This window comes from Oryzias latipes, chromosome 9 (genome assembly GCF_053564925.1).
Source record: "Oryzias latipes strain Hd-rR chromosome 9, Olatipes_Hd-rR_3.1".
Lineage (NCBI taxonomy): Eukaryota > Metazoa > Chordata > Actinopteri > Beloniformes > Adrianichthyidae > Oryzias > Oryzias latipes.
The window spans coordinates 14,172,676-14,183,644 of record NC_136245.1 but is presented as its reverse complement, the minus strand read 5'-3'; the positions used below and the strand labels follow the sequence as shown (position 1 = coordinate 14,183,644).

Below are 10,969 nucleotides of genomic sequence, written 5' to 3'. Positions count from 1 at the left end.
GGCATTTCTTTATCCAGATCATTGAGAATCAGGAAAAGACGAAAAAAAAATTTTAAAGAGAAAAGTTTGAAAGAGAGGTTATTTTTGACATAAAAAAATACGATGGGCGGGCCACAAGCTCCCTGCTCCACTCCATTCTAATGAATCCACTTGTAGACATTTTCCTCGCAACTTCTCCCGCACGTATTTAGAAAATTACGGGCAAAGTCACTTTCTTTGTGCCGTTTCCTTTTATGTACAACAACCAGTGCTGGTTGCTGGTGCAATGTAGCCTAAATTAAATAAAATATTAATTAATTAAATTCATGTAATTCAAAACATTTTTCACAGGCTTATCAAAGTTCTTTTTATTAAACGGCAGGGTCTGGTACACACATTTGTTTTGTCATTCCACACATTGTTCAAAAGGTGTCAATTTGGAACCAATAATAATATGTAACTTTTCACTATTTCTTTAGCACCAAAGATAAACTTTTGAGAATAGACGGTCAGTCGGTGTCGTCTGTGGCCCCGCTTGGGTCAAGCTCTGCAGGATTACTCAGCTCAGCACCAATGGCCACGCCCACGTAGAGGAGATTTTGGAAACAGTAGCTTCAGATAAACATGAAATATGGCTTTTTGAGACATTTAGGTTGTGTGATTTTAGTTTAAAACTTCTTAATTATAATTAAAACACCATTGGGAACGTTGTTTTTTTTTAATCGTCATAACTTTAATACTTTAGCATTCATTAGCTATGATGTTATCGTTATTTACCATTCAGACACTGGTCCCCTTCAGTCCTGCAAACCGTCAGGCATTGCTGAGGCAGCATCTGGAGCCAAAAGCTCGAAACAATAAGGTTCTGGACCTTGAGCACCTGCCTCGGGAAATGCTGAAGGAGAAAAATCCTAAACCTCCACAGAAAGTTCTATGGTAAAACTGGCATCAATTTCCTCTGTATCACTCTCCATTACTGAAGATGCAGCAGGACTGTATGTTACCTCAAGCTAATCTCAGTGTCGCTGTCAATCACAGATTCAGACCACACCTCCCCAGCTAAACCCCATTTGGCATCTTCAAATCTGGCCTGAGAGTGGAGTCAGCCTCCAACTGTGCTGTTGTGTTACCGTTTAAGAAGTAAGACTTGTCATTACTGTGTGGGTCTGCTGAGGGATGGCATTGACTAAACACACCTAATATAGGTAATTAGCAGCAGGTAGACATATAGATGTTTGGATGATAAATCTTGAGGAAAAGGGCTGAACACCACTAGGGTGAAGTGATAAAAAACAAGTTGCAAGATCTCTGTAATTAGGGATCCAAATTCTGGCAGAGTAAGAACCAGTCATCACAGAGGTGGTTTAAGGAGATCCTGCAGGTCTGCATGTTTAGCCAGCTGGTAGGGTAGTTGAAGCCTCTTGTTTGCCCGACTGCAGAGAGCTGGACAATGCTCCACAAGCAGCTGACACACCTCTTTATGACCTTGTTCTGCTGCCTACACGCATTAAATAGAAAAATGAAAACGGGTATAGATTATAACCTCAAGCTGTTTCTATGAAATGCTTTCATTTTATAATTCCTGCACCTTATGCAAGGCAGAAGCACCATCATTGTCACAAAGTCCGGGGTCTGCTCCATGATGCAGAATGAGTCTGACCACATCTAGATGGCCGCAGTACGCTGCTCTGTGCAGTGGCGTGGCCCCGCCTCGCGTCTGAGGTGATGCACAGGCGCCATTCTCCAGAAGAATCTTGCAAACAGCCAGATGACCATTCCGGCTGCTGTAATGCTATGAAAGAGGCAACAAATAGGAAAAGATGACAATTGTAGTGCAAACCAATAAAACCACCGATTAGCTCTCCAAAAACACTCACCAGAGCTGTGTACCCTGATGAATCTCTCAGGTTTGGATCAGTACCTTTGTCGATGAAAGACTTGACTCTGTCCAAGTCCCCATCCACTGCTGCAGACCAGATTCCTGCAGACCAGGTATTAAAACTGATTAGAAAACTGGTTACCCAAGTCAATGAAGGAGTTAGTTTAGGAAACAACCATTTAAACTGTCTGGTAAACAGTTTAGTACTTAGACGTGAAGGCAAACCTCGCTCAAAGTCCATTTCATCGAGAGTTTGATGAACACTGTGAGAAGAAACAGAATGGGAGCCACACGAACACTGTTGTTCCAAATTAAACATTGTGTTGAATGACACCAAGTGACCAACCAAGCTATTTAAAATCAGGAAAGCTCACGTTAGCTTGAACAGAGCTAACATACAACGTTAATGTCATTGTTAGAAGAGCAGAAACGTGATATTTCTAGTCAAACAGGACAGCATGGTCTAGAAAGACTCAACGAAACATTAGCAACGAAAAGCAAAGTGCCAATAGAACGAACGCATGGAACGTAATGACGTAAAGCCAGATGACCAATGGCTGACTTGTAGGCAGGAAGATACTTTACATGCTATCGGAAAGTTCTCAATTTTCTCTTAATATTGGTTACGATAAATAAAGAATAATATATATATATTTTAAATCAAGTGTTTCTTATTGATAAGCATTTTGAGCGTTCAGCTGTAGAATTTTCCTGTAGCTAAGATTTGTTACAGTTTGATAAATAAAATATATTTAGACACCCTATTTTAACTAAAAACAAAAATCGTAATTGTGATTTGAGAACAAAAATGCTATTAAAACAAAGTTCTGCTAAAAAAACATTTAAAATGTTTACCACTTTAAAAAAAACAGTTGATAAAAAATAATTTTTAAAAAATCCCAGACATCATGAACGCGTCTTTTGTCTCGTGTTGTCGGATGCAGTTAGCTGGTCAGTCAGGAAACAAGCTGCTAGCTGGTAGAAACAACGTTTTTTTTATCAAATAAAATTTAGATTTATCCACAACCAAAGCGTTCAAAGAATGAGAAGAGTTACCCTATTTGTTAACGGGACACCTAAAAATGGCAAGGTGGGTTTAAACAAAGGGGTAAATTATGTTTCTGACTGTTGGCTCCTGGGCCGCGGAATGACCGCTGAATCACATAAACTTATGCTAGTTTAAGTATCCGGCAGTTATGTAGAGGGACTTTTATCTGTGTTGGTTTTGTTTTGTGTTTCTGTCCAGGTGGTAGCAGTCTACGGAACTTTGCCTGATTTATTATCTGTCGCAAGCAGTAAGCTAGGAATCAAAGCTTGTTGTTTATACAATGGGAGAGGTGGTCTTATAGATGACATTGCATTAATACGGTAAGTTCCTGTCAGTTTAAGCATGTTGATGTCTTAATACTAGGGCTGGTTATCACTGTCAAGATAGGAAACTGATTACATTTTAATTTACAAGATATGATTTAAAACAAATTGATTACATATCGATTTTTTAAATAAATGATTTTACTTCTACCCCTCCCCCCACATACATAGTCATTTATAATGAGATGAGAAGGATCTGTTATTAATAAAATGTGTGATTATTGAATTAAAAGTTAACAAAGATCTTTTTGTATGAAAACATTTACAAATCCCGGAAAGCGATCCTTGAATTGGACATAACAATAGATATTGCATGTTTTAGTAAAAATTCATTGAAATTATTGATTTATGATTCATATCCCTTTTTATTCCTAAATTGTTGAACCCCATAACTGTCTGTAATTCTTGAAACAGAGATGACGATGTGCTGTATGTGTCAGAGGGAGATCCATTCGTTGGTGAGGTTTCTTTGCTTCATATATTTTACGTTCTTCTACTAGTGTCCATAATGTTTCGATCCATCTTTCCTATTATAACCTTGCGGCAGGCCTTCAGAATGAAGTTAAGGTTACATCTGAGCGGCTGGGAGTACACACCGATTGGCTGACCCTCAATATTGGGGGGCGTCTATTCACCACTACCAGGTAGAATTGGCTAAATTATTGTTGCAAGTCAGTTTTGTTATGCTAAATGTCTTTTTTTTTGTGCAGAAGCACTCTAGTCAGCAAGGAGCCAGATAGCATGCTTGCTCACATGTTCCGGGAGAAAGGTACTTCAGAAAAGCAGATGGTTACGTTTTCTACTGTTATTTTATCTGTCATCTTAAATGAGTTTTGTCCACCTCCAGATGTGTGGGGTAACAAGCAGGACGAGCATGGGGCCTACTTAATCGACCGCAGCCCTGAATACTTTGAGCCCATTCTCAACTATCTAAGACACGGCCAGCTTATTATCAATGAAGGGATCAATGTAAGAGGTAAGTATTTGGACAAGCCCTGAAGAATCAAGTGTCTTTGAATGGCTCCACAGAGCGTTATGGCCAGAGGATGAACAGAACTTTGCTTTGTTTTTGTCCGAGATGCCCCACACAGAAACAACTTGTGCTTTTCTTTTCAAATCTCAAAGAACGAGTGTGGGGGCTCGACTGTTTTATTTATTTATTTTTATTTTTGCAATAAAAACATTTCGTTTGCAGAATATCAGCGAATTAATTAGCTTGGGGAAAAAAAGAAGTTTCTCTAATAAATGTCTTTAAGGAGTCCTTGAGGAGGCACGCTTCTTTGGGATTGAAAAACTGGCTGAACAGCTGGAAGTAACCATTAAGGTGATATAAATGCGCTGCAGATGAGTCTGATCCTGACTCCTGTTGGTTTTGACTCACATATTTTTGCTTTTATAAAAAGAACTTGCAGCCTCCTGAGGACCATTCTCCCATTTCCCGGAAAGAGTTTGTTCGCTTCCTCATGGCAACACCCACCAAATCGGAGCTCCGCTGTCAGGTAACGCTGCGCAGGAATGTTTGCGACGTTTCCTTTAGGAGGTATGCTGACATGCTGCTCTGATTCTTCTTATAGGGACTGAACTTCAGCGGCGGGGATCTGTCTCGGCTCGATCTACGCTACATAAATTTCAAGATGGCCAACCTGAGCCGCTGCAACCTGTCACATGCTAATCTGTGCTGCTCTAATCTTGAGCGGGCTGACCTTTCTGGAGCCATCTTGGATGTAAGGGTCCAGAAGCTCTTTCAAACATCCATATGTGGAGTATGAACATCGTCCTTTACCAATAGTGACAGCTAAGCCAATCCATTTTTAAACTGATTTTTTAGGTGATTACAGTTCAGAAAACCCCACCCCACCCAAAAAAAATGAAAAAGAAAATAACTTCCTTGACTTTTCTTTACTTTTTTTTAAGCACAAATGCATACGGTAGCTTTAAAGTCACACTCTGATCATCTTTTGAGTTATTGTTCCCAGTGGTCTTTTAATCATGATTATGATCACACTTCTGAGTTGATGCACAGCAACCCCACTCCTCTTCCCCCTCCCCATTGCCCTGTTGACTCGCTCCCCCACTAGCTTTCAGACTCTCACACACCCAACCGACATTAGCAGTACAACAAAAATGGCGAGCAATATCAGAGTTATCCAGCCGTACAGTTTTGAGCCAGATACCAGCTCTGACGAGGAAAACGAAGACCCGCCAAATGTGGGTTAAATTTCAGTTTGGCTGGTAGAAAATTAGTTTCACTAGCCACTTGGGGAGGTGAAGCATCTGGGGGGCTCAAACTCACAACCATGACTCCCCCACTCGGCTACCACAAACATCCATCGTAGAGTTGGTTCAAACTGTAAATTCTGACCTTATTGTGCGAGGAGGTGCATTCAAGGACTGCATTGAATTTCCATACTTCAGCTGCATTCAGGTCCACTGGTAATTTCTATCTTTGGCTCACACTGACCTCAACCAACACAAACACACACTCAATTGTTGCTCCATGTCATTGAACTTTTTGAAATGACTAAGACTCACAACTACAACACACTGATCTGTAAAAAAAATACACAATGATAAAAAAAACCTTGCAGATATTTTAATATATGCTAGTTTTTTTCTATGCATGAAATATTTGGTGAAAAAAATTAAAATTATTATTTTATTGTTTAGTTCTAGTTTTAATCATTATTCTTCTGTTATACATTAAAAACATTTTTTTATTTAAAAAAAGTTGATTTCTTAATTTGAATAAATGATTTGAATAAACTTAATTTCTTTAAAAAAAGTTTAAGATGTAAATAAATGACTATTACTAGAAATAAACATTAGAACTTTGATGAAAAGTTAATGGTTGAAAGAAATGTGTGTTCATAAAAAGGTTCAGCAATAAGACGTGTCTTTTGTTAAAACATTACATTTCTCTAATGTTATAAAACCTGACATCAGACACTTTTATTTATTTTAAGAGTTTTGTTTTTGCAAGATTAATAGTTATCATCTGAAACTTTATAAAAAAGAGGATTACGGTTTCGCTTTCAAATGCACAAATAATTTTTCCAGAGAAGAGTGTGGAAATCTAATTTAGCTGGTAGACATTGGATTTTACTGGAAACTCCAACTAACAAAAAAGTTAATTAAGAGCTCTGCATGGATCTATTTGTCTGCAAGTGGATGCATCAGAATGGATCAGCTCAGGAAGCTCGCCCATCGTCTTTTTTACGTCACAAATAAGCTCTTTATCCAACAGCAGTTTTTTCGTCTGCTATTGATTTACAATGATGTGGCCTTCACACACAATTTTCTTTTTGTCCTCTATTACGAGAAAAATTTCAACAAGGGCATGTTAAAAACAGAAAAAAAATTTAACAGTGTGTCTTTGAGGCTATTCATTGGCAATATGACTTCAAATATTACAGTTGGAATGTGTCATTTTTTTGAAGGGAGCTAATTTGCAAGGAGTGAAGATGCTGTGCTCAAACGCTGAAGGAGCTTCTCTCAAAGGATGCAACTTTGAGGACCCCTCTGGACTGAAGGCCAATCTGGAAGGTGATTACTCAGAGTCCCTAATCCGCTTTTAACTTTTCTTTTTGCTTTGTTTTTTAATATAAACTACATGCTTTGATGATTAGGTGCAAACCTGAAAGGAGTTGACATGGAAGGAAGCCAAATGACTGGAATCAACCTGCGTGTGGCCACCCTCAAAAATGCAAAGCTGAAGAACTGTAACCTGCGGGGGGCCACTTTGGCAGGAACGGATCTGGAGGTGAAGTCAGCCATCAGACAGGATTATCCTTAAAAGCAATCGATGGTGATGACTAAGCCTTTTTGGTGACAAAAATAATGCAGCTTTTCAAACCCGAATAGATTTTGCCTTTAGGTTTTCTGTCATTTTATTAAAGCTAATGCCATTAAGTAAATTATTTGGAAAGAAATTTAGGAAAGCTTTGAAAGAACAAAAAGCAACTAATCTGGGGTTTATTGGGTTTTTTTGTTTGCAGATTTTCTAATGTGAACAAATAACTATTAACTAAATTTGAGGTTTAGCTCATCATAGACCGGGGGTCCGCTACGTTTATGACTTGAAGTGCCAATTTGAAATGTTCTCCTTAACAACTGTGCCATCAGCAACTATAATTCACAAACCGCAGGTCAAATAGCTTTTTTGAACATATTTTGGTATTAACTCAAAAAAGTGCTTTCATAACAATATTGCACAGGGAAATAGGGCAAAGTTGAAATAGTATTGCATCTATGTTTGTTTAAAAGTAAAAGTACTGCATTTAACGTATGTCGTAACTACAGCAAGAGGATTGGATACATCACAACAAAATAGCATCAATATTTCTGAGAACTTCACCATTAACATGAAAAAATAAGTGTTTTGGCTTATTCATCTTTTGTTACATTATGAGACAGGGTAACTTCATGTAAGGTAATTGGGTGCTTTGTAAAATTAGTTGTTTTTACTTTTTCACGAATATGCTTATTATAGTAATATACATTTTCCACAATTGGACAATGTCATTATTCATTTTTCACCCCACAGTAAACGGAGTGGTGATCAGCTGTAGTCTTAATTTTAAAACTTGTTCACATTTCAAAATGACATTTGGCAGAACAAAAAGAAAGTCTAAGTAAAATCTGACCTTGCTTCTTCATTATTTAACAAACTGAACTTATGACTTCATAAATGTCAGCCACTGCGATGCCAAAAACATGACCAACAGCTCACATTGTCATTTCTCCGTGGCAAACGTACTTTTTTTTTTTCCTATGGTGCGCAAAAATTTAAATTGCCCGTTAATGAAGGCTGACGTGGAAAAGTTGCACTATATTTAGGCAATAGGTGGGCGGGGTCACAGTAACAGTGCTGCGTGAATGAACCCTTTCCTTATGATGCCATAGGGGGAAAAAAGCTCATTGTAAGAAGAGATGATCACTCAAACACAATTTTGTTTTCTAAATCTGAAAGATGCAAACAGACGTCAGATGAAGTGCTTATTGTTGTCATGTGCCACTGTCTTCCCTCTGCGTGACAATTGGGGCACCGGTGCCACAGGTTGCCGACCACAGTGGCAAGAAAATATTTGAATAATTTTCTGCCTACATCTTCATAAAAATTAAAATGAAATTATAATCTCATGTTAATGTTTTTGGCTTGAACCAATAAACCCTCCTTCCATCTTTTTGTCTGCAGAACTGTGACCTCTCTGGCTGTGATCTGCAGGAGGCCAACCTGAGGGGCTCCAATGTGAAAGGAGCCATTTTTGAAGAGATGCTGACCCCTCTGCACATGTCGCAGAGTGTCAGATAACCAGCTGGCTGCTTCCTGGTTCATTCGTTCCTGTCATATATCACGTCGACTGATCTCTTGAATTCTCTCTTTCCTTGAACTCTGTGTCTCCCTGGCATTCCACAAACAGCTTTAAATATCTTGCACTAGGATTTATCCAAGGTTGTCAGTATGCATTTTTAAATGTTAAGCTGCACACACCACCAAAAAAACATTTCTTGAGTGTGTTAAAGTGTTTGGATTATTATATTCAGTTGTGTTATATTTACATCACTCGAAGCTCAGAGAGTTCAGATCCTCTCACCTGTGAACTTCATAGTGTTGTTGGGTTCCAAACATTTACCAGTTTTTCCTGTCTGTGGTTAATGAATTTCTTCTTGAAATGTCTTTTATTTTTGCTGGAATTATTGAGCAATGCAAACCAAAGCCATACAGTACAATAGGGCAGCGTAAAAGGCGAGAAGTGCTGTTTGTGCACCAGTAAAAACTATGCTACTTTAAATATGCAAAACATGACGGAGAGCTGTGAGGATTTCCAGTTCCTACCTGAAAAAAAAAAACACTTGTTTTCCGTGCTCTGTGAATCTACCTCTGATAGTGTGCGAGCGATCCACAGTTACATTCATCATGTTTGTCTTGTATTACTTCTCTTAATCCCGCATAACTATATGCATATAATCTATCAGAGCATGCTTTAAAAGAGCCGTTTCATCATTGTTGTATTCTCCCGAAACATCACTTTGCGTAGTTTCTCTCAATCACGCTTTTTGCACATGTTTTTTGTTTGGTTTACCTTAATTACCAAATGTGTTTTTTTATGAACTTTGAGCAAAACAAATTGAGTGCTTCCAAAATCTTCCCCCAAAAAGGAACTGGTTAGATGTTATTGTGAAGAGTTTCTCCTCTGTTGGTGTCAGTCATTGTGTTTTTGCATGTTTGAATTTTGTCTGGCTGCATCTGAAAGCTGCTCCGCTGCAATACTGATCACTTATTTATATAGTAGGTACCCAGCCTGTTAGAGTGAATGATGAAGGCAATCATGTTGTGTTTTTTCTTTTAAACAGAGTGTAAAAAAAACAAAGGAGGAAGTCTTTTTATTTATTTTAATATATCTTAATGAATGCCGTACAGGACAGATCTGTTTGCTTTGGGGACAGATGTAAGTGTGTCTAAATGTTGACTTAAAAATAAACTTCTATGAAGAGAAAAACAAGCTTTTGTTCATTTTTGTTTTAGATAAAATCATAAATGAGATTTTTAAATAAAGTAGCTGTGAGCTTTCTAGAACACCATGTAAGATGCTGTGTTAATTAAACGGCAAATAAATTAAATAAATTTAAAACTACATCATGCATTAGGTGTGAACTTGCTCTGCAGGTTGCATGTGATTCATGACGGTTCTTAATCCCACTTTGTGACACCCTGCTGTGAAGTGATGGAAGAAAACGCAGCAGACAGACTCATATAAAGCAGGGCGGCAGAATTCAGAGAACAGAAAACTGGAGCAGCTCCCTGACTTATGAACTGAAGGTATAGGATGGGATTTCAACAATTCAATGCCACAGTTTTATATATTTGTTCCAAAATATTCAACTTAACCTGCATTTCTGTGTCGCAGCTCTGTGTTCTGCAGGAATGGTGGTAAAAACGTGGATGCCGTGGCTGCTGGTGAGCTCGGTCCTGTCACAGGGCTGCTGCCAGCACTGGTCATTTGGTCTGAGTCCTGGAGGGAAGCGAGAACTGAAATACTTTCCAAACACACTGGAAAATGTAAGCATCTAAAAAAGTCTGACTAAAAGATGATGTTTTGCTAGTTTCTTTGTGATGTGTGTCTTTTCTCTTCCAGCAGATTAGACTCCTTAACAGCAATACACCCTGCAGTGACTTGAGCCACCTGGAGGAGTCATCTTTAGCAAAGATTTACAGAATAAAAGGGCTTCTTGTAAGCTTCACTTATCCTTCTGTGTTTATTTAAGTGAATGTATTATGATTAGGCCATAAATATTATTGTCCTAATCAAATGTGTTCTTTTTAGGGGAGTGTAACTGAAGCAAAAAACGGATACCGAACATACAAATGATGTCTGGTAAAATAACAAAGTGTCTCTACTGTATGGGATATTTGACTTTGATTGCTAATCGTGAATAAAAGCTGTTTCTTCTGCTATGAGGGTGTTTTTTTGCAATAGCTAACAGAAAGGGCAGCAGGATGGAAGGCTGGATGCGATGTGTCTGCTGCATTTGCACATGAACCATATTTGCTTTGAGGGTTTGGTCTACTTTTACTTGATTGTATTTTTTTTAACTGCATTATTTGTCTAAATTTTACAATATTTTAGTGGCTATATTCTTGCCTTTGTCTTTCACTAACATGGAGACCTAACAAATGTTATCAGTGGATAAAAGTAACTTAGTATATAATAAATAAAATGAGAATTTGAGGCCTATAAA

The 10,969-nt window shown here is 38.1% G+C and overlaps 3 protein-coding genes across 3 annotated transcripts; 2 read left to right on the top strand and 1 right to left on the bottom strand.

The window, feature by feature from the left end:
- Positions 1-320: 320 nt before the first annotated feature.
- ankrd39 (ankyrin repeat domain 39) lies at positions 321-2,396 on the bottom strand. Its single transcript, XM_004072540.4, has 4 exons — positions 2,084-2,396; positions 1,857-1,960; positions 1,568-1,771; positions 321-1,477 (listed from the first exon to the last, which is right to left on the bottom strand). Exons 1-4 carry the CDS (start codon positions 2,175-2,177, stop codon positions 1,331-1,333), a joined length of 549 nt encoding a protein of 182 aa, XP_004072588.1. The 5' UTR covers positions 2,178-2,396; the 3' UTR covers positions 321-1,330.
- A 28-nt stretch (positions 2,397-2,424) lies between these two features.
- Positions 2,425-9,729, top strand: kctd9a (potassium channel tetramerization domain containing 9a). Its single transcript, XM_004072541.5, has 12 exons — positions 2,425-2,948; positions 3,105-3,226; positions 3,644-3,687; positions 3,777-3,873; positions 3,940-3,998; positions 4,077-4,205; positions 4,486-4,553; positions 4,633-4,728; positions 4,804-4,953; positions 6,667-6,772; positions 6,856-6,989; positions 8,424-9,729. The coding sequence occupies exons 1-12, from the start codon at positions 2,901-2,903 to the stop codon at positions 8,538-8,540; spliced, it is 1,170 nt and encodes a 389-aa protein (XP_004072589.1). The 5' UTR covers positions 2,425-2,900; the 3' UTR covers positions 8,541-9,729.
- A 268-nt stretch (positions 9,730-9,997) lies between these two features.
- gnrh1 (prepro-gonadotropin-releasing hormone) lies at positions 9,998-10,683 on the top strand. The gene is made up of 4 exons (NM_001104699.2): positions 9,998-10,049; positions 10,138-10,289; positions 10,366-10,461; positions 10,555-10,683. Exons 2-4 carry the CDS (start codon positions 10,155-10,157, stop codon positions 10,597-10,599), a joined length of 276 nt encoding a protein of 91 aa, NP_001098169.1. The 5' UTR covers positions 9,998-10,049; positions 10,138-10,154; the 3' UTR covers positions 10,600-10,683.
- The last annotated feature ends 286 nt before the right edge of the window (positions 10,684-10,969 follow it).